General features: G+C 47.2%; 1 protein-coding gene across 8 annotated transcripts in view; it reads left to right on the forward strand.

Annotated features, from left to right (window-relative positions):
* Window positions 1–23,361, forward strand: part of RILPL1 (Rab interacting lysosomal protein like 1) — a 29,361-nt gene continuing 6,000 nt past the window's right edge. For 2 of the 8 annotated variants that reach the window (XM_069960816.1, XM_069960817.1), the window contains exons 1-6: window positions 1–490; window positions 5,344–5,494; window positions 9,001–9,119; window positions 12,948–13,172; window positions 14,883–15,055; window positions 16,524–16,616. In XM_069960816.1, the coding sequence (XP_069816917.1) occupies window positions 206–490; window positions 5,344–5,494; window positions 9,001–9,119; window positions 12,948–13,172; window positions 14,883–15,055; window positions 16,524–16,616 (1,046 nt within the window). In that variant the 5' untranslated portion in view covers window positions 1–205. The other 6 variants (XM_069960814.1, XM_069960815.1, XM_069960810.1 and 3 more) reach the window with 6 other exon arrangements.

Here is a 23,361-nt window from a genome sequence, read left to right on the forward strand (position 1 = left end):
TGGTGTCATATAACCAGATCGCTTGTTGGTTGCGCTGAGTTTTGCGGTGCTGGCGGCTTCTCTCCTCCAGGCCGGGACGGGCGCTGTACGGGGCTATGTAGTTAGGACGGCTGACTGCCGCCACACAGGACCGGAGAGCAGCCTGCCCGACCCGCTCGCCATTCCCGGCTATTCATCGGGAGGCAGGAAGAGGAGGAGGGAAGTCATGGAGGGGACCTCAGCCCTGGAGAAGAATGTGGCCGAGCTGACCGTCATGGACGTGTATGACATCGCCTCAGCCGTGGGCCAGGAGTTCGAGAGAGTCATTGACGTGTACGGCTGCGAGGCCATCGGCCGCCTCATGCCCAAAGTGGTGCGGGTGCTGGAGATCCTGGAGGTGCTGGTGAGCAGGAACCACATCAACCCCGAGATGGAGGAGCTGAGGCTGGAGCTGGACAGGCTGAGGCTGGAGAGGATGGACCGGATAGAGAAGGAGAAGAAGCACCAGAAGGTGAGGGGACAGCACAGGGGGACAGGCTGAGGCTGGAGAGGATGGACCGGATAGAGAAGGAGAAGAAGCACCAGAAGGTGAGGGGACAGCACAGGGGGACAGGACAGGGTGCCCAGGAGAGGATGGACCGGATAGAGAAGGAGAAGAAGCACCAGAAGGTGAGGGGACAGCACAGGGGGACAGGCTGAGGCTGGAGAGGATGGACCGGATAGAGAAGGAGAAGAAGCACCAGAAGGTGAGGGGACAGCACAGGGGGACAGGCTGAGGCTGGAGAGGATGGACCGGATAGGGAAGGAGAAGAAGCACCAGAAGGTGAGGGGACAGCACAGGGGGACAGGCTGAGGCTGGAGAGGATGGACCGGATAGAGAAGGAGAAGAAGCACCAGAAGGTGAGGGGACAGCACAGGGGGACAGGCTGAGGCTGGAGAGGATGGACCGGATAGAGAAGGAGAAGAAGCACCAGAAGGTGAGGGGACAGCACAGGGGGACAGGACAGTGTGCCCAGGAGAGGATGGACCGGATAGAGAAGGAGAAGAAGCACCAGAAGGTGAGGGGACAGCACAGGGGGACAGGCTGAGGCTGAAGAGGATGGACCGGATAGGGAAGGAGAAGAAACAACAGAAGGTGAGGGGTCAGCACAGGGGGACAGAACAGGCTGAGGCTAGAGAGGATGGACCGGATAGAGAAGGAGAAGAAGCACCAGAAGGTGAGGGGACAGCACAGGGGGACAGGCTGAGGCTGGAGAGGATGGACCGTATAGAGAAGGAGAAGGAGAAGAAGCACCAGAAGGTGAGGGGACAGCACAGGGGGACAGGCTGAGGCTGGAGAGGATGGACCGCATAGAGAAGGAGAAGAAGCACCAGAAGGTGAGGGGACAGGACAGGCTGGAGAGGATGGACCGGATAGAGAAGGAGAAGAAGCACCAGAAGGTGGGGGGACAGCACAGGGGGACAGGCTGAGGCTGGAGAGGATGGACCGCATAGAGAAGGAGAAGAAGCACCAGAAGGTGAGGGGACAGGACAGGCTGAGGCTGGAGAAGATGGACCGAAGAAGCACCAGAAGGTGAGAGGACAGCACAGAGGGACAGGCTGAGGCTGGAGAGGATGGACTGCATAGAGAAGGAGAAGAAGCACCAGAAGGTGAGGGGTCAGCACAGGGGGACAGGCTGAGGCTGGAGAGGATGGACCGGATAGAGAAAGAGAAGAAGCACCAGAAGGTAAGGGGACAGCACAGGGGGACAGGCTGAGGCTGGAGAGGATGGACCGGATAGAGAAGGAGAAGAAGCACCAAAAGGTGAGGGGACAGCACTAGAGGACAGGACAGGCTGAGGCTTGGGAGGATGGACCGCATAGAGAAGCAGAAGAAGCACCAGAAGTTAAGGGGACAGGACAGGGTGCCAAGAGAGGATGGAATGGATAGGAGGAGAAGAAGCACCAGAAGCACCCAGGGCATAATGCTCAGATCTCTACCCCCGGGGCATGGTGCCCAGATCTCTGCCCTCGGGCATGGCGCTCGGGTCTCTGCCCCCGGGGCATGGTGCTCAGATCTCTGCCCCCGGGGCATGGTGCTCAGATCTCTGCCCCCGGGCATGGCGCTCAGATCCCTGCCCCCGGGCATGGCGCTCAGGTCTCTGCCCCCGGGGCATGGTGCTCAGATCTCTGCCCCCGGGCATGGCGCTCAGGTCTCTGCCCCCGGGGCATGGCGCTCAGGTCTCTGCCCCCGGAGCATGGTGCTCAGATCTCTGCCCCCCCGGGCATGGTGCTCAGATCTCTGCCCTCGGGGGCATGGCGCTCAGATCTCTGCCCTTGGGGGCATGGCGCTCAGATCTCTGCCCCCCGGGCATGGTGTTCAGATCTCTGCCCCCCGGGGCATGGTGCTCAGATCTCTGCCCCCCAGGGCATGGTGCTCAGATCTCTGTCCCCGGGCATGGCGCTCAGATCTCTGCCCCCGGGCATGGTGCTCAGATCTCTGCCCCCGGGCATGGTGCTGAGGTCTCTGCCCCCGGGCATGGTGCTCAGGTCTCTGCCCCCGGGCATGGTGCTCAGGTCTCTGCCCCCGGGCATGGTGCTCAGATCTCTGCCCCCCGGGGCATGGTGCTCAGGTCTCTGCCCCCGGGCATGGTGCTCAGGTCTCTGCCCCCGGGCATGGCGCTCAGATATCTGCCCCCGGGCATGGTGCTCAGGTCTCTGCCCCCGGGCATGGTGCTCAGGTCTCTGCCCTCGGGCATGGTGCTCAGGTCTCTGCCCCCGGGCATGGTGCTCAGGTCTCTGCCCCCGGGCATGGCGCTCAGATATCTGCCCCCGGGCATGGTGCTCAGGTCTCTGCCCCCGGGCATGGCGCTCAGGTCTCTGCCCCCGAGCATGGTGCTTGGGTGTCACTTATGTCCTCTCAGCTACTTTTAGGAAGCTTCTCCCGGGTGATGACATGAAGTTACTTGTGTTGCTTGCGCTCAGCATTTCTGTGTATGAGGCGACAGCCCAGGGACTGATCCGGCTCCCATCTGTGTCCCCGTCCTGATTGTTTGTCACAATTGTCCCCAGACGCGTCAATACCAGTTATCCGGCCATCACAGCCCGGGGCGCCCCAGCGTCCTCAATAAGCCAGCACCCCATTGATTTCACTGCGGACTATGTGCCCTGGATTACATGGTATCTTTTATTTAAACTTGAAAATATTACTTTCTGACGCCAATTGATTGGAAAGAATTTTTTTTCCTGGAGTGCCCCTTTAAGTAAACATTTTAAAGTGGCATGTCAGAAGTTTGGATCAGTTAGGGTCTGATAGCTGAGAACCCCATCAGTCACTAGAATTGTTGTCTGTCCTCACCATCTCCCCCATGCAGGAGACAGATCCTATAGAATCTCTATGATGAGTCTGTGTCCTGCAGCCAGAAGGAGAAGCACTTAGCTGAGCGCTTCTCCTTGTTCATCCTACTGACACCCAGATATGTTGTGTTCTTGTTGGAGCTGAACCTACACCAGGATCTCTTCATTTAACACTCATTGTACTTGTAATTGTTTCCAATATCTGCAACAACTGCGGATTTAAACTTCCCCATAGAAACCAGTAGGAAAAATCCACAATAATACACATAATAAAGTGACCTGATGCAGCTTTAAAGGGGTACTCTGGCAAAAAAATATTTTTCTTTTAACTTAACTGGTTTGAGAAAATTACGTAAATTTGTAATTTATTTCTATTTAAACATCTCCAGTCTTCCAGTACTTATCAGCTGCTGTATGTCCTACAGGAAGTGGTGTATTCTTTCCTGTATGACACAATGCTCTCTGCTGCCACCTCTGTCCAGGAACTGTCCAGAGCAGCAGCAAATCCCTTTAGGAAGTCTCTCCTGCTCTGGACAGTTCCTGACATGGACAGAGGTGGCAGCAGAGAGCATTGTGTCAGACTGGAGAGAATACACCACTTCCTGTAGGACATACAGCAGCTGAGAAGTACTGGAAGACTGGAGATTTTTCAATAGAAGTAAATTACAAATATTTGTCACTTTCTGGCACCAGTTGATTTGAAAGAAAATAAAAACATTTTGGTGAAAAACCCCTTTAGGGTCTGTTCACACGCACAGACTCGCTGCGTAAAACTCGCACAGAACTCGCATCAAACTCGCTTGAAAGTAGCTGCGTTTTTTGTGGTGTTGAACTTGCCTGTGAAAATCAAAACTCGCATGTAAAAATCGCACTAAACACGCAGCGATAATACACATACATTGACCTGATAGCAATCGGTATCGCTGTGGATTTATGTGCGAGAAACTCACAGCGATAAATACGCAGCGAGTCTGTACGTGTGAACAGACCCTTAAAGGGAATGTGGTCAAACTCCAATACCAGACCAAGCTATTGCAGCGACAGAGGATAAGTGCCCTTAAGGGTCTGTTCACACGTACAGACTCGCTGCGTATTTATCGCTGCTAGTTTCTCGCACATAAATCCACAGCGATACTGATTGCTATCAGGTCAATGTATGTGTATTCTCGCTGCGTGTTTGGTGCGATTTTTACATGTGAGTTTTGATTTTCACAGGCAAGTTCAACACCACAAAAAACGCAGCTACTTTCATGCTAGTTTGATGCGAGTTCTGTGCGAGTTTTACGCAGCGAGTCTGTACGTGTGAACAGACCCTTAAAGAGAGTCCATGGAGTTCAGCTGAATTACTAAAATGTGGTCAGAGAATCGGCTGTTCTGTAGTGATCGCAGTGTTAGGACTGTACTTCCCCAATGCAAATCACAAGACCGAGCATTGTGCAACCACTGAGCAAGCAGGGGGTGTTAGGAGATTTTTGCTCTAGACTATAAACCCTTATTCTCGCACTGTGTAATCCTGTGACCCACAGTGGACTCGCAGACCTCCCAGCACCATGTATCAGTATGATGCTGGGAGAGCCAAATGTGTTTAAATCTGCGCAGCACTGTACTGATACAGCCCCTGCGCAGCTTCACGCTCTGCAGGGTCAGTGGATTACAGGGTGTGAGATCAATGTTGCGTTTACATAGACAGATTTCTCTGACAGATTTGTGAAGCCAAAGCCAGAAACAGATTATTCTCTCCAGTCTGACACAGCGCTCTCTGCTACCACCACTGTCCATGTCAGGAACTGTCCAGAGCAGGAGGGTTTTTCTATGGGCATTTGATGCTGCTCTGGGCAGCCGGAGGTCCCCTTTAACTATTTTTAAGCATCTGAAATAGGCAAACTGATTATTATTATTTTCCATTGCTAAAAGATTCCAATAAAATCTGCAGGAACGATGATGGGTTGTTAGAGTGTAGGAAGGAGCTGGGCTGCCTGCAGTAAGGAATAGGACGGTCTTAATAATAAGGTTTTGTTCTTCTTCCAGGAGCTGGAGCTGGTGGAGGATGTTTGGAGGGGAGAAGCGCAGGACCTCCTGGGCCAAATCGCTCAACTACAGGAGGAGAACAAGAATCTGATGTCTAATCTGTCTGTAAAGGACGTCAATCTGACAGAGGAAGACTTTCAGAAGCAAGAAGGTAATACGGAGCCTGTCCTATAAGCATTCAGAAGTGTAGAAATCTTATTCACAGCCGCTACATGGACCATATGGACCCGCAGTCTGGAGCATTGGGGGTTACTTACCGCCTATGGCGGCCCGATTATTAATGTAACCAAGTACCGATCTGCTAGAGCCTATTACACGGCTCAATTATCATTTAGCAAGGGATATGTATATAGATAATCATTAGGGATGTCCGTGCAGCCCCTGCCCTGAACTGTTATACATCACCTGTCCACGCTCCCGCTCTTCTCCTGCCCTCTGCTCTCTTCCCGGCATCTTGGCTGCAGCTTCTGTGCTCAGTGCCGGGAAGAGAGCAGAGGGCAGGAGAAGAGCAGAAGCGTGGATAGGTGATGTATAACAGTTTATTCAATTGTTAGCTGACGGACACGCTTCACTATTACACGTAGCGATGCATGGCGGCCGATTTTACATCTGGACCTAAAGAAATGGTCAGTCGATGATCATTGTCTCTATTACACCGAGCAAGAATCGACCAGTTATTGCTCTGTGTAATAAGGCCCTATGACTGTCTGATTCTCAGACATCACTCTACAATGTGACAGACCTATCGCTGTATGATAAATCTACTTTTAGAGCCCTGCATTATTTTTACTTTTTACTGATCAAAACCAGATACTGAAACTTGTTCTTTTTTTCTAACCTTTTTTCTATTTATTTATTTTTATTTCAGTGGTCAGGTTTGGGGGGGTGCATACAGATTCACTTTAAATGCTGCAAGGCCAAAGGTCAGGCAGTATGGATGACCCCCATAATAATGTACAAAAACTAAGTCAGAAAATAGAATAATAGACAACACAACATGTTTCAGTATGTGGTTCTAATTAGAAAAAAAAAAAAGCATCCACATTCCCTTTAAATATAGCCCATCCTCTTACAGACGTTCATGTGTCCCAGGCAGGAATACCTCTCCTATCTGTTGATTCCCTTAGAATAGAACAGCGTGTGCTGGAAATAGTGAGTCCTGCTAATAGTGGCTGACAGATGAGTCAGTGACTGACAGAGTCCTGCAGCAGTGATATAGGACTCAGTGACAATCATCAAACACAATAAATATACATTATCACATTTAGATCACATGGTCATAGTGTAAATGAATGCTGATCTGCTAGATCGGTGATCGCTTACCGAGCCTATTACACGGCTTGACGATTGTTCAGCAGGGCCTATAGATATATCATTAGTAATGTTTGCGCAGTTCTTGCTGGGTATATAGAAATTAATAATGTTACATACTTACCTCTCCACACTTTCCACTGTCCTTCTGGCTTCTCTCTTCGCTTGCCGCTGGCACTTCTGGCGCTTCTTTAGCCTTGTGGCCTGTCCCTTCAATCACTGACATGTGCCAGTGATTGGCTGAGCAGCCTGTCACTGCAGAGACAGCTTCATTGGTGGCTGCAGGGAGAAGACAGAAGAACGTTGGGGGATCGTGGAGAGGTAAGTATGTAACTAATTATGTTTCTATATAATTTATATAGGGGTTGTTCACCAATTTTTTTTTTTCTTTCAAATCAACTGGTGCCAGAGATTTGTAATGTACTTCTATTAAAAAAATCCCTAGTCTTTAAGTACTTATCAGCTGCTGTATGTCCTGCAAGAAGTGGTTTATTCTCTTCACTGTAGCATGGGGTGCAGTATAGAGGTAGTACAATGCTGTGATCCCAGCCGCCACCTCCGGGCCTCACAATCCGTCTGTACCGTCAGGTTCAGAAAATGTAAGTGGATGAAGCCGGAAATGTCACAGATTCCTAGCAATTTGCTTGGAATTTGAATACCATTGTAACAGCCTGCTGTGTGCTGAGCGGTCAACAAAATCTGACGTCCTGCTAATACCGCTCATTGGTTGTGTAGCTGCACAATTCTAACTCCCATTAACCTCTTAATGACCACCAATACGCCTATTTACAGTGGTCATTAAGGGGCCTTATCCTAGAATTAGGACATGTGGGCACCCCGGTGCATGGATGGCCGGAGCTCCCCTGTGAGAATGGCCGGGCCCCTACTGCATCTATCAGCAACGGAGAATCCTGTTAATCTACCCCTGTATTCCAAAATGGTAGCGATAAAAAGTACAACTTATCCCGCAAAAAATCATAGGCCGTTCGGACAGCCCCTCTCATTGCTCTCCGCTCGCTGTCTGTGAGCGTAATAGCACAGGCAGCAAGTGGGGAACAAGGGGAAGTGAGCGCTGAGTTGACAGGTTGGTGCTCGCTTCCTCTGGATTATTGGCCGTGTAATGCGGCCTTGTTTATATTGTGACCTTTCGTTGACCTATACTAAAACAATATAACTATGAAAAAAATTAAAGCGATCCGTGATCCAGCAGATGAGCAAGGTGTAGTAGGAGACCCGCTCCCCTGATGGTGCTGCACTGAGAGTACATCACCTAGTAGAGCTCAATAGCATCGTTGTGGAAAGGAGTCTGCGGCTGCCTATGATCCTGACAGGACGTGTATACTTATACACAGGAACATTCGGATGAGTGGATGGCGCTGCACTTAGATATATGTAAAAGATTTATTGCATAGGACAACGCGTCTCGTCTTGTGCAATAAATCTTTTATACGTACATCTGAGTGCAGCGCCATCCACTCATCCGAATGTTCCAATTTTTAAAGGGGAACTATCCGCAGGTTAGACCAATCTAACCTGCCGATATGTCCCTATTGCACAGGAGACGCCGAGGATGAGCTCTTACCCTCCTCCTCTGTGCCGTTCCGGTGCAGTTAGTCGTGTGCTCTACAGTCCTGTGAGACCGCTAGGAACACTGCCTGCCCCCCATATAACTGATCCCTCTCTTTCTAATGATAATGAATGGTGCGGGCTGGCCGGGGGTGGGTTGGATGGGTGCTATGGGGGAGGTCAGTGCTCCTAGTGGTCTTACTGGACTGTGGAGCAAAAGACTAACTGCACGGGAACAGCGCCGAGGAGGAAGGTAACAGACATACCCTTCCTACTCAGCGTCTCCTGCAAGTAGAGACATATTAGCAGGTTAGATTGGACTGACCCGCTGATAGTTCCCCTTTAAAGTGTCACTGTTGTTTCATTATTTATTTATTTATTTATTTTTTGCAGAAATCAATAGTACAGGCGATTTTAAGATACTTTGTAATTGGGTTTATTAACAGAAAAATGCATTTTTATCATGAAAAAGCAGTTTGAAGCTCTCCCCCCTGTCATGGTTCTCTTATGGAGAGGGGAGGGGTTGAGAGAGATGATGCAACGAAACAGGACAACAAAGAGTTAATTTACAGCTACATCACCGGGCTATCTCCTCTGAAAGCAGCCCTGACCTCTGAATACTGGCTTTCACACAGCTCCCACTGTGTAATCCTTTGTTCTCTGCTGGTGACTAATCTCCCTCCTGCCCTCTCCAGTGCTTCCCGGGTAAAACCTCTAGAGGTTTGCCACATTGTATGAAAGTTCCTGAGCGGTCGTCTTATACTATTGTCTCCATTGCAGGCATGTCAGAAAGAGAGAGGCAAGTGATGAAAAAGCTGAAGGAAGTGGTGGACAAACAGAGAGATGAAATAAGAGCCAAAGACCGAGAACTCGTCCTGAAGAATGAAGATGTAGAAGCCGTGAGTATCGGGGAATATATGTGCAGGATTCCGTTTATGGAGGAAATGATTCTCCGTTTCCTGTGTAACGTTCAGACAGGTCATCAGAGTATAATGTTATATGATCATAAAGGGTTTTATTGCTTGTCTCATTCCAGAATGACTCTATAGAAATCCTTGTACTCTTCTTACACTGCTGTTAGACTTGTGTCTATGAGATTCTACAATGGAGAAGGAGGTTGTCATTTGTCTCCCCTTTTCTCTTTGTATTATTGACATAACCCTGATGCAGAATTTGTATTGGCCCCCCTTCCCCTCTGCCACATGGGACACTTAAAGGGGTAGTCAAGTAAAAATATTTTTGTTTTCTGATTAATTGTTCTCAGAAAGTATATCTATTTAAAAAAAAAAAATCTCCAGTCTTCCAGTACTTATCAAAAGGACGCTGGTTGACCTCAGGGAGATCAACCAAAACACCGCAGAGACACCATCACGTGTCTCAACGTCAGTGTATTCTAGAACATTGCCCCCTGGGAAATCGAATATGCAAAAGAACACTGCAGAGACACCATCACATGTCTCGACGTCAGTGAACTAGCCAGACCTTCCCTCCGGGAAGGAACAACCAAGCCAAAGCGTTCTCCAGTCAAGGAAACCACCTCAGCAAGGTATCCATCCACAGACAGCTGTTTCGGGGTTTTTGCCCCTCATCAGTGTGGAGTAGGTTTCTGGCTAGTGGGAGCAATGACTAGTAAGTGCATGCAAAAGGACGCTGGTTGACCTCAGGGAGATCAACCAAAACACCGCAGAGACACCATCACGTGTCTCAACGTCAGTGTATTCTAGAACATTGCCCCCTGGGAAATCGAATATGCAAAAGAACACTGCAGAGACACCATCACATGTCTCGACGTCAGTGAACTAGCCAGACCTTCCCTCCGGGAAGGAACAACCAAGCCAAAGCGTTCTCCAGTCAAGGAAACCACCTCAGCAAGGTATCCATCCACAGACAGCTGTTTCGGGGTTTTTGCCCCTCATCAGTGTGGAGTAGGTTTCTGGCTAGTGGGAGCAATGACTAGTAAGTGCATGCAAAAGGACGCTGGTTGACCTCAGGGAGATCAACCAAAACACCGCAGAGACACCATCACGTGTCTCAACGTCAGTGTATTCTAGAACATTGCCCCCTGGGAAATCGAATATGCAAAAGAACACTGCAGAGACACCATCACATGTCTCGACGTCAGTGAACTAGCCAGACCTTCCCTCCGGGAAGGAACAACCAAGCCAAAGCGTTCTCCAGTCAAGGAAACCACCTCAGCAAGGTATCCATCCACAGACAGCTGTTTCGGGGTTATTGCCCCTCATCAGTGTGGAGTAGGTTTCTGGCTAGTGGGAGCAATGACTAGTAAGTGCATGCAAAAGGACGCTGGTTGACCTCAGGGAGATCAACCAAAACACCGCAGAGACACCATCACGTGTCTCAACGTCAGTGTATTCTAGAACATTGCCCCCTGGGAAATCGAATATGCAAAAGAACACTGCAGAGACACCATCACATGTCTCGACGTCAGTGAACTAGCCAGACCTTCCCTCCGGGAAGGAACAACCAAGCCAAAGCGTTCTCCAGTCAAGGAAACCACCTCAGCAAGGTATCCATCCACAGACAGCTGTTTCGGGGTTTTTGCCCCTCATCAGTGTGGAGTAGGTTTCTGGCTAGTGGGAGCAATGACTAGTAAGTGCATGCAAAAGGACGCTGGTTGACCTCAGGGAGATCAACCAAAACACCGCAGAGACACCATCACGTGTCTCAACGTCAGTGTATTCTAGAACATTGCCCCCTGGGAAATCGAATATGCAAAAGAACACTGCAGAGACACCATCACATGTCTCGACGTCAGTGAACTAGCCAGACCTTCCCTCCGGGAAGGAACAACCAAGCCAAAGCGTTCTCCAGTCAAGGAAACCACCTCAGCAAGGTATCCATCCACAGACAGCTGTTTCGGGGTTTTTGCCCCTCATCAGTGTGGAGTAGGTTTCTGGCTAGTGGGAGCAATGACTAGTAAGTGCATGCAAAAGGACGCTGGTTGACCTCAGGGAGATCAACCAAAACACCGCAGAGACACCATCACGTGTCTCAACGTCAGTGTATTCTAGAACATTGCCCCCTGGGAAATCGAATATGCAAAAGAACACTGCAGAGACACCATCACATGTCTCGACGTCAGTGAACTAGCCAGACCTTCCCTCCGGGAAGGAACAACCAAGCCAAAGCGTTCTCCAGTCAAGGAAACCACCTCAGCAAGGTATCCATCCACAGACAGCTGTTTCGGGGTTTTTGCCCCTCATCAGTGTGGAGTAGGTTTCTGGCTAGTGGGAGCAATGACTAGTAAGTGCATGCAAAAGGACGCTGGTTGACCTCAGGGAGATCAACCAAAACACCGCAGAGACACCATCACGTGTCTCAACGTCAGTGTATTCTAGAACATTGCCCCCTGGGAAATCGAATATGCAAAAGAACACTGCAGAGACACCATCACATGTCTCGACGTCAGTGAACTAGCCAGACCTTCCCTCCGGGAAGGAACAACCAAGCCAAAGCGTTCTCCAGTCAAGGAAACCACCTCAGCAAGGTATCCATCCACAGACAGCTGTTTCGGGGTTTTTGCCCCTCATCAGTGTGGAGTAGGTTTCTGGCTAGTGGGAGCAATGACTAGTAAGTGCATGCAAAAGGACGCTGGTTGACCTCAGGGAGATCAACCAAAACACCGCAGAGACACCATCACGTGTCTCAACGTCAGTGTATTCTAGAACATTGCCCCCTGGGAAATCGAATATGCAAAAGAACACTGCAGAGACACCATCACATGTCTCGACGTCAGTGAACTAGCCAGACCTTCCCTCCGGGAAGGAACAACCAAGCCAAAGCGTTCTCCAGTCAAGGAAACCACCTCAGCAAGGTATCCATCCACAGACAGTACTGTTTCCAGTACTTATCAGCTGCTGTATGTCCTGTAGGAAGTAGTGTTTTCTTTCCAGTCTGACACAGTGCTCTCTGCTGCCACCTCTGTCCATGTCAGGAACTGTCCAGAGCAGGAGAGGTTTTCTATGGGGATTCGCTGCTTCTCTGGACAGTTCCTGACATGGACAGAGGTGGCAGCAGAGAGTACTGTGTCAGACTGGAAAGAATACACTACTTCCTGCATCTGATAAGTACTGGAAGACTGGAGATTTTTAAACAGAAGTAAGGAAGGGTTCACACTGTTTTTTTTATCTGTGCATCCGTTTTGATCCCTTTTTTTTTTCCATTGAATTTCTTTATAAAAAAAAGGATCAAAACGGATCCGCTTTCTTTAACGTACACCAAAACTTAGTTGACCTCATTTTTGTGTCCGTTAAAAAAACAGATCCGTTTTGATCTGTTTGTTTTTTTTTTGTAATGGAATTGAATGGAAAACCGGATCAAAACTGATGCACACACGTATCCATTTTTTCCATCCGTATTTGCAAAAAAATAAACGTGAACCCAGCCTCAATTAAAAATCTAAACTTTTTGAAGTAAGTTACAGATCTCTATAACTTTCTGATACCAGTTGGTTTGAATGGAAAAAAAATCGGAGTTCCCCTTTAAGATCTCTTATAAATTTATGACAAACCTTTTAAAAGGATCATGTGAGATCATAACATTCTACCTATCCAACATGAATCCAGTAAAACCATGACTCCACATACTTATATGTTATAATTATCTGCTTTGTTTTTGCCAAATTGATCATTATGATGTAGAATCTTTTTTATTGAGTATGACGAGATGTTGTGTAAGTGTCGGATGTCTTTTTCGACAAATTTTAGTTACAACAGCAGCAGAGTCGCCTCATGAAGATTAACCATGACCTGCGACACCGCATTAATGTGGTAGAGGCCCAAGGGAAATCGCTCATTGAGCAGAAAGTGGAGCTGGAGGCCTATCTGCAAGCCAAGGAGCAGGAGTCCGGGAATATGAGGATGGAAATCGCCAAACTGAGGGAAAGATTGAAAGGAGAACCTGTGCAAAATGGGGAAGAGAAAAAGAAGAAGGTAAGAGGACCCAATCACTCATACAGCGCTATAGTCCCTGGTGTCCCTGTCACTTTAAAAAAAAACTTTTTAAACTTTTTAAATATTTGCCAGTTTGAACATAATAAACAATCACTACCTCTCCCCCTGAGATCATCGCGTCACAGGCTTCGGGACCAGGAGTTCTGATGTCGTCACAACTTAGAAGGGGGGGGTGCTGGGGAATACCCAACCTGGTTGATAGATTGGCCCATCAGCCAATTAGTGACTGCATCGGTGTCTCGCCCCACTCACTGACTGGCTGAGCGGGCAGTTCATCAACCGGGTTGTGACATTCTAGCTGAAGGAGATCCCAGAGACAGGCAGGAGCCCCACTTCTCAGCTGCTGCTTTCTGCTAAAATCACAAAAATCTCTGTGAATTTTTTTTCTCTGTCTCCCCCTCCTCCCCCCTACCTTCTAAGACGGCTGATGTAAAATAGTCCCTGACTGGCTGTATCTGCAACTTTGTAGCTTCTTTGTAATGCTGAAAGAGTTATTCTGAGGTCAAGTTGCTGATGAACTCACAGTGATTATCCCTCCCATCATTACAGAGAAGCTATAATGTTACAGATAAAGCTTGCCAGGGATACAGATAAAGCTTGCCAGTTTGCATCAGCTGTCTCAGAAGAGAGGGAGGAGGGGGAGACTGCTGATGTAAACAAGTCCCTGACAGACTTTATCTGTAACATGATAGTTTCTGTAATGCTGGGAGGATTAATCATAGTAAGTTCATCAGCAACTTGACCTCAGAATAACCCTCTCGGCATCTGAGAACTGGGTGGGCTGGGTGGGTCTGGGGGCAGTTCTATAATATAACAAAAAATTATTTGATAAAAACAAAACAAAAAAAAAGCTATGTATCCTAGAGTGTGATGGGAATCCTTAAGTGGCATAAAACCGAATAACAATTATTTTTAAAGAATTATTAATATTTGGGAATGGGAACTTAAACAAAACCCATACACTCACCCCTCAGCAGGCACTGCACAGTCCCCCAGTGAATGACATCCCTGAGCATTCAGCATGGGGCACAGCAGCCAATAACTGGCCTCAGTAGTCATGTGCAAGCGACCACTAATTGGCTGCAGTGTCATATACGTAGTGTACAATGTGTCATCAGACACTTACAATGGAGACAGGGAGCTGATTCCCTATCATGGTAATTTTTTTTTAAAGGCCAGAAAAAAACCCTGTAGGTTCTGTTTACACGCACAGTAGTCTTCTGCATAATTGATGCTGCAGATTTCAGCTATTTTAATTTTTTATTGGTTAAATCCACACCAACAAACCTGCAGCTGATTAAGTACATGTAAACGTCCTCTAAAGGTCCCCATACAGTCTATGGATTTGGTGGTCACTATAAGGTGTTTGGGGCTCTCCTGACTGACCACAGACAGATGATGTCGGTGGACATAGATGGAAAAAAAAAAATCACAGCCCGACCCCTTTGTTCTGGAAGAGATAAGTTGCAGCCAGAGCTGCAGCTTAACCCTCCTTTCCCTATAGAGAACACAGGAACACTTGGCTGTGCTGCATGTTCCTGTGTATGGGGAAGGATGGGGGGCACAGAACCGACGGCATAAGCTTAAGGAGAACAACTCCAAGCATAGGACCAAAAAAAGTTGAAATAAACTCTTGTTCTTCCAGATTAACGGATAGTATAAACTCCAGTATTTCTGATCTTTTTGTAGACTGAAGCCATAAATGAAGACTGTATTTTTGACCCTGAGAAACTCTCTATGGACCTTAAAGACTCCAACCGGCCCAGGTTTACATTGCAAGAACTGCGAGATGTTTTACATGAAAGAAATGAACTGAAAGCCAAAGTCTTTATGCTGCAGGAGGAGCTGGCCTATTATAAGAGGTATTCCTTATCAAGAGGATTCACTGCTACATTCTGAGGATCTGATGTTTCAGCTGCCTCGTCAGGAATAATGCAGGATACTTGGTTGTGATTGGTTGTAACTCCTAATGTTAGGCTCCCACTCCTCAACGCCTCTACCTTGTTCCAGTGACCTGTCATCCCATAGGAAACACCTCCCCGAGGTATCACAGGAACAGGGAAGAGGTGGTGACAAGTGAGGATCAGGAACTGCTCTAATGGCAGCAGATTTTTGTAGTGCACCAGCACTAAGAACAAGATTGAGGATAGAAGAGGGAGGATGAAGAAAAAGGAAAGAAGATGATATACATCTTCTTCTTTCCTTCTTATTCATCCTCCCTCTTCTTTCCTTCTTCTTTCCTCGCTCTTGTTTCCTTTTTCTGTCCTCCTTCCTTTCTCTTCTTTCCCCGCTCTTCTTTCCTTTCTTTTCTTTCCTTCTTCTTTCCTCCTCCTTCCACCCTCTTCTTTCCTTCTTCTTCTTCTTTCCTCCTCCTTCCTCCCTCTTCTTTTCTCCTCCTTTCTCCATCTTTTCTTCTTTCCTCCTCCTTCCTTTCTTTTTCCTTCTTCTTTCCTTCTTCTTCCTCCCTCTTCTCTCCTTCTTCTTTCCTTCTTCTTCTTTCCTCCTCCTTCCTCCCTCTTCTTTCCTTCTTCTTCTTTCCTCCTCCTCCTTCCTCCCTCTTCTTTACTCCTCCTTTCTCCATCTTCTCTTCTTCTTCTTTCCTCCTCCTTCCTCCCTCTTCTTTCCTCCTCCTTTCTCCATCTTCTCTTCTTCTTCTTTCCTCCTCCTTCCTTTCTTTTTCCCTTCTTCTTCCTACCTCTTCTCTCCTTCTTCTTTCCTCCCCCTTCCTCCCACTTCTTTTATCCTTTCTTCTCCATCTTCTCTCCCTGTTCCTTTCTCCTCCTTCTTCCTCCCTCTTCTTTTATCCTCCTTCTTCCTCCCTCTTCTTTTATCCTCCTTTCTCCATCTTCTCTCCTTGTTCCTTTCTCCTCCTTCCTTTCTCTTTCCTTCTTTTTTTCCTCCATTTTCCTTTCTCTTTTCATCTTCTTTCCTCCTCCTTTCTCCATCTTCTTTCCATCTTCTTTCCTCCTCCTTCCTCCCTCTTCTTTCCTCCTCCTTTCTCCTTCTTCCTCCCTCTTCTTTCCTCCTCCTTCCTCCCTCTTCTTTCCTTCTTCTTCCTCCCTCTTCTTTCCTTCTTCTTCCTCCCTCTTCTTTCCTTCTTCTTCCTCCCTCTTCTCTCCTTCTTCTTCTTTCCTCCTCCTTTCTCCATCTTCTCTCCTTCTCCTTTCCTCCTCCTTCCTTTCTCTTCTTTCCTTCTTCTATAAATTATATCCCCAGATAGCAGCTGTAGATGCAGGTTTATTTCTTTAGCCCTCTTATATATATTGATCCTGTTATCACATTGTGATTAATTGTTAATCATGTATTTGATCCCATTATTTCTTTCTTCAGCGAGGAGACAGAGGAGGAAACCCGGCTTCCACAGTCATCGCCCATAATTCACCCCAAACCTCCCAACCCACAGGAGTCCGGTATCAAACGGCTGTAAGTGTTCTAATACTTTTATATTTGTGTTTTCTTGTTGTCATAACAGAATATTATTGAATCTACTTTTATTTTTACTTTTACCTTTTTTTTTTAATCCCGTAAAGAAATCATTTGCCTAGAAATAAATGTAAAACCTTCCTTAATATCCGTATGTGAGCAGATGACGCCATGCACAGATGAATGAATCAGCTGAGGATGTTTGCTATCGGATAGCAGTGAATGCTCATGTATATGTATGACCCACCGTGTACTGGCTGGAGCATGGCCAATGCGCTTGATAAGACGTGACTTTTAGAGAGATTGTTATTTTCGCTTTCTTTGCTTCATCTGTATTTAGGTTGATGGCATGCCCGAGCGTATACTCCATCTGCTTCATTACAACTTGGATTTATCAGGGACCCTTAAATATTTTAGAATTATTATACCTGAGATAAGTAGTATGAAAAATGGTCCCAAAACAAAATATAAAGTGCACCTCCCACCAATAACCAACGTTGAGGCCGGCTTCACACTGCCTTAAAATATCGGGAAAACACCAAGAAAAACACCAGTGGCCAGATGTTAGCTGGAGGTCGATGGAAGTTTTTGATGGGCCTCACACACGGTGTGTTTTTTTGGGGGTGGCATTTTTCTCTTCTTTCTGGCCTTTTTGAGGCTCTGTGGCAGTTTTTTCCTCCCATAGACTTCAATGGGATTGTTCTGGTTGTCTCAAAAACACGCGTATGGTGTTTTTTTCTGGCGTTTTTGTCACCTTTTGTGGTCCAGCAGCTAGGTCATGTGATGGCAGAGGAAAAAAAGTTCAGCACACAAAAGTGCCCACACCACAAAAAAGATCATTCACCATGAAAGGGAACCAATCACCTAAAATACCCCTATAACGCTATTGAAATGTGCAGCAGCAGCGCTTCCCAGGTGTGCTTTTTTAACTTTCCTCCCTGCAATGTATATTCCCCATACTTACTTTATATTCTTGGCGCGCTGTATGCAAATCCCCCGCAAGTAGTCATCTGGGTGGGGAGCCGTTTGCATCTATTCACGGTCCCCATGGCGTTCCTCCACATCAATCACTCCCCTCTGGGCGTGATTCAAACTGAATAATCAGTCTGACGTCATTCAGGGACACGCCGTGCATCACGTCTGCACGCCTACGTTCTTACTGCGCCGTGCATGCAGAGTACAGTGGTGCCGATCTCCGGCAATGAGTTAGAGGCTATCCTGCAGAACGGGATAGCTGTACTGCGCATGCGCGGTGTAGTAAGAACGTAGGCGTGCCGGTGTGATGCACGGCGCACCCCTGAATGATGTCAGACTAATTATTCAGTTTGAATCACGCCCAGAGGGGCGTGATTGATGTCCAGGGGACTGTGACTACATTCTGACAGCTCACTGCCCAGATGACTACTTGCGGAGGATTTGCATACAGTGCGCCAAGAATATAAAGTAAGTTTGGGGAATATACATTGCAGGGAGGAAAGTTAGAAAAGCACGCCTGGGAAGTGCACTGGGCGCTGCTGCAGCACATTTCAATATCGTTATAGTGGTATTTTAGGTGATTGGTTCCCTTAAGTCAAAAACACCAGAAAAAAAATGCCAATGCATGAAAAAAACACCATGAGCTTGAATTTATTTATTTTATTTTTTTTGCAGGTTTTCTTTTTTTGCCTAAAAAATGCCAGACTAAAAAGTGTGTGTGTTAGGGCATTCGGAATCCTCTTCAACCTGTTATCTCAGAAGTAGGGAGAGAAGACAAGTGGAGGGCTTGAAGGAACTACAGCGGAGGGACAGGGATAGATAAGTGTCAGCGTGCTCAGAGCCGATGATTGACAGGAAGAGAGGCCCATTACTGGCGAGCGGTGACTACACAAGGGCAGGTAGCCGCCCAGACTTCCTGCCCACCTCTGCCTGCCGCGCACCCGAGGAATAAAACTTAATTTTCTCCTGTGCTGCAGCCGCGGCCTCCACATGCTGTGAACTGCACAGGAGCTTTATACAGTTATGCAGTGAACCAAATCAGCCCAGTTGGGCTAATTGGTTCCCTTTAATACCTTCCTACCCTGTGCTGTGATGCTACTAAAGCTCAGCGATGACGTCACCTCAGGAGCTGTACTTGCCGTCACTGGCAGGTGCTGGCTGTCAGTCACAGGAAGTCTTCCACTCTCCGGTTACTTTGCAAAAACTTTCTTGACTGTATTTGCATATAATCCTTCATCACCATTATTGGTACACTGAAAGATTGCCCTCCCCCAACTTTTTCCCTTTCCTTCCGTCAGTATAGCTGGCAGCCTGGGACGTGGCCTTTTAGGCAGTTTGTATACAGTGTGAGATGTGTGGGGCTCTCTTGTCAAGCGTTGTTGTATATCAACAGTATATGGTGGCCACAGATCCCTTCTCTATAGCATTACTGTTCGATTTTGCAGCGTTACCTCAGATGTGGTTTTAGTTCATTCACTTTGGATAGACTCTGTGGGGGACATTTATCTAGGCTGGTGTACCATTACGCCAGTCCTAACTACAGCCTTTTAGGACAGCTGGCCAGTGCAGGCATTGCACAAAAATCGACTCTGAAGCATGTATAGATTTATGCCAGGTTTATGTCTGTTTCCAGGCGTAGACCTTCATAAATCAGGTGCAGGAGGCCGCCGCACCTGCTTCCCACCCTTGCGCCTCTTACAAGCAGGCGGCATGGGAGGTCAGTGTCAAGATCTTTCTAGCGGCTCCATAGAGAATAAATAGAGCCATCATTTACATGTCGCCCCCCCTCCCCTCGGCTGTATTCAAAACAGAGGAGTGGGGGGCTGATCTGAAGTTCGCCATAGGTCCCGGAGGTTGGACCCCTTACAATCTTTTACTCCTGTGGATAGGGGGACAAATACGTTTTAAAGAGGTATTCCACTCAAACATAACTTTTGATATGTTGCTTACCATGGTGAGACTAACAATTCCTTCCATACTTGTTATTATCTATTCAGTCTCCCTCCCCCAGTTCTCAGCTGCTGCTTTCTGCTTAAGACACAAAAATGTGTGTGTGTAAGCTTTTCTCTCTGTCTCCTTCTCCTCCCTTCTGAGACACTGATGTAAACAAGCCCCAGGCAGGATTTATCTGCAACATTGAAGCTTCTTTGTAATGCTGGGAGGGTTACTCTGAGGTCAAGTTGCTGATGAACTCACTGTGATTAATCCTCCCAGCATTACAAAGAAGCTACAAGTTGCAGATACAACCGTTTACATCCGCCGTCTCAGAAGGGAGGGGGGAGGAGGGGGGGACAGAGAGAAAGGCTCACACACAGATCTTTGTGTCTTCAGCAGGAAGCAGCAGCTGAGAACTGGGGGAAGGAGACTGAATAGATAATAAAAAGTATGGAAGGAATTGTCTTATCATGGGCAGTAACATATCAAAAGTTATGTTTGAGCAGAATACTCCTTTAACTGGAAAACCCCTTTAATGGGAAGGTTTTCAATCTTGATATTTCATACGTCTATATCAGTTCTGATATTTTAGCCTCCTAATTCTCCTCGATAATATTGTAAACCATTGACAGTCGGCAACTTTACAGCAGAGGATATAACGTCCACTTGTTCTTATTTCTTTGTAGCGTTCACTTCCGCACTCTATACAGTTATTTGATTATTTTCACCTCATGGGTTGTCTATGTCCTCTCTGTGGTGGAGTTCTCCAGGTAACACGGCCTTCCGTTATGGTGCCCATGGTCCGTGAGCATGTACTGAATGCATGCTCCTCATGTGTCTCCCCATCAGCGTCTCATCCTCTCTCATGTTCTGTCTCCTTAACAGTTTTACACAATTGTGTGTGTAAAAGTGTTATTCATCTTGCACCTTCCATGTGTTCAGTAACGGCCTCGCACACGTGTAAGAGAGAACGTTACATCTGGCATGTCAGGCAAGTCAATGGATGGCGGTCCTAGACCTCCGAGGCATCTTGCAAATCCTAACCTATAGTTATTATATATCGTATATTGCATAGTTCTTAGTTTGCCAATGACTTTATTTTAGATTGGTGATGGATTTGTGATATCTGTGAAAGGTTTTAAACAAGTGTACCATCAGATCCATCACTTTGGGTTTTTGACATTAACAGACCGGAGCTGGCGCGGGGATGCCGATGGCATGGTCCCTTTTTTTGAACCACTGCCCAATTCCCGCCCAGAGCGCTGGTCTATTCCCAGGCCCCGGCCCCCAGTTTGACAAAACCCCTCCCCTCTGTGTTGTGGCTCCATTGAAGTCAATGGAGCCGTGTCAGAGGGGGAGGGGAGATCCTCACAATGGGGGCCGGCGGGCTGGTATCTGGGAATAGCCCAGCGCTCTGGGCGGGAATTGGGCGGTGCTTCAAAAAAAGGGACCATGCCACCGGCATCCCCGCACCAGCTCCGTTCTGTTAATGTAAAAAACCCACAGCTGTGCGCCTGGTGGTACATTCGCTTTAAACCTGATGGTACCTTCACTATAAATTGCTCAGACAGTACCGTCATGGTTGTGTAAGAAGACAGGTATAAAGAATAGTTATAAAAATACACTTGTTGATTGGATACTTCCCAATGGCGCTGACATGTAGAAGGGTCCACTAGGATCTTAAAGGGGTTGTCCAGCGCAAATCTTTTTCTTTCAAATCAACTGGTGGCAGAAAGTTATATAGATTTGTAATTTACTTCTGTTAAAAAATCTCAAGTCTTCCCATACTTATTAGCTGCTGTATGTCCTGCAGTAAATGTTGTTTTATTTTCAGTCTGACACAGTGCTCTCTGCTGACATCTTTGGCCAAGACAGGAACTGTCCAGAGCAGGAGAGGTTTTCTATGGGGATTCATATAAAACCGAGACAGAGTTCCTGTCTCTGCCAGAGATGTCAGCAGAGAGCAGTGTGTCAGACTGAAAGTAAATGAACATTTACTGCAGGACATACAGCAGCTAATAAGTATGGGAAGACTTGAGATTTTTTTAATAGAAGTAAATTACAAATGTATATAACTTTCTGATATCAGTTGATTTGAATGATTTTCGCTGGACAACCCCTTTAACAGCAACAAATCCTTGAGCCCTTTAACACAAGGTGACTATATAAGTGATCAGACTGGAAAGATAAAGAGTCGCTGACTCAGTGGTTATTCAGCTACAGCTCGAGAGAGTCCTGTTTTTAACCATTTAGGGGGACATTTATCAAGCCCTGACTCTATTTACCCCAGTGGATATACAACAAGGCGCATGTCTCTTAGTAAATCTGGCAGGACCTGTGGAAGGTGCAGAAATCTACAGCTGCTCCGGAGCCGGCGTAACCATGATAGATTAGGTGCAGGAGGAGTCCACACCTCCTGCCGGCCCATCAGGTGAGCGCAGGGCTCGGCCACAGAGGAGACAAAAATCGCCGCCATTGCTGTGGCGCCATAGCCATAGGTGGACATTGATTTAGGGCCCTATTCCACAGGAGCGATAATCGGACGAATTGGCCCCATTCGACCGATTTTCGCTCCGTGGAATAGAGAGAACGATCAGCCGATGATCGATTTCAGCAGAACCATACATTACCTGTCCGGGTGCAGGTCTTCTTCTCCTGGTCCCGCGCGGCAGCATCGGCTGGCCAGTGATTGGCTGAGCGGTCTGTCAGTTCAGACAGCTTCGCTCCGAAGCCAATGCTGGCGTGCGGGACCAGGAAAAGAAGACCTGCACCCGGACAGGTAATGTAGGAAACAAGGGCTGCAGAGACAACGGTAACAAAGTCCCTGCAGCCCTTGTTTCACGATCATCGGGGCCGTGGAATGAGCGCCGATCTAGCAGATCAGCACTCGTTTACATCGTTGCTCGGCCCGTGGAATAGGCCCCTTATTGTCTTAAACTATTTTAAGAGTTTATAATAGAAATGCTATTAGTCAGATGTATTACAGTGAACCCCCCCCCCCGGGCCTTGGTGCCGGAGGGTTTTGGCAACAGTTTTGTATTTTGATACAGGAAAGGAGCTTGGAGTTTTATTGACCTATTGTAGTGCTTAATTTTCTTCTCTTTTCTATGAATTTCATATTGTAACAGCTTTTCCTCTGAGTGCCATATGCTTTTTTTTTAATGGCAGAAATATACAGATTTATAGAGCTACATAACTTTGATTAACTCCCCCCCCCCCCAAATCAAGTGGTTTCACAAAGTTATAGAGATTTGTAAATTAAATTTAAAAATCCAGTACTTATCAGCGGCTGCATGTCCTACAAGAAGTGGTGTATTCTTTCCAGTCTGACACAGTGTTCTCTGCTGCCACCTCTGTCCATGTCAGGAACTGTCCAGAGCAGCAGCAAATCCCCATAGAAAACCTTTTTTACTCTGTAGACTGGAGAGGATACACCACTTCCTGCAGGACATACAGCAGCTAATTAGTACTGGAAGACTGGAGATTTTTAAATGGAAGTAAATTACAAATCTACATAACTTTCTGATACCAGTTGACCTGAAAAAATATTTTTTTGCCAGAGTTCTCCTTTAAATGTGTTTGTATTTTATCAAAACCAGGAGTGGAACCAACACAGATTAAAACTATAATGGAAAGATTTGCACTTTGTTTTCAGTGTTTTGGACCCACTCCGTACTGACCACAATACTATGTGTGAACCCACCCTGGGGGTCCGGCTGAACAGGAGACCCTCATCTTGTGATCATGTATTACTCCTTGGTAGACAATATGTCCTTATTGATCATCATATTCCAGGTGTTATACCATTCGTGGTCCATGGTGCATAGTGTGTATT

The sequence above is a fragment of the Dendropsophus ebraccatus genome, chromosome 3 (genome assembly GCF_027789765.1).
Source record: "Dendropsophus ebraccatus isolate aDenEbr1 chromosome 3, aDenEbr1.pat, whole genome shotgun sequence".
Taxonomy (NCBI): domain Eukaryota; kingdom Metazoa; phylum Chordata; class Amphibia; order Anura; family Hylidae; genus Dendropsophus; species Dendropsophus ebraccatus.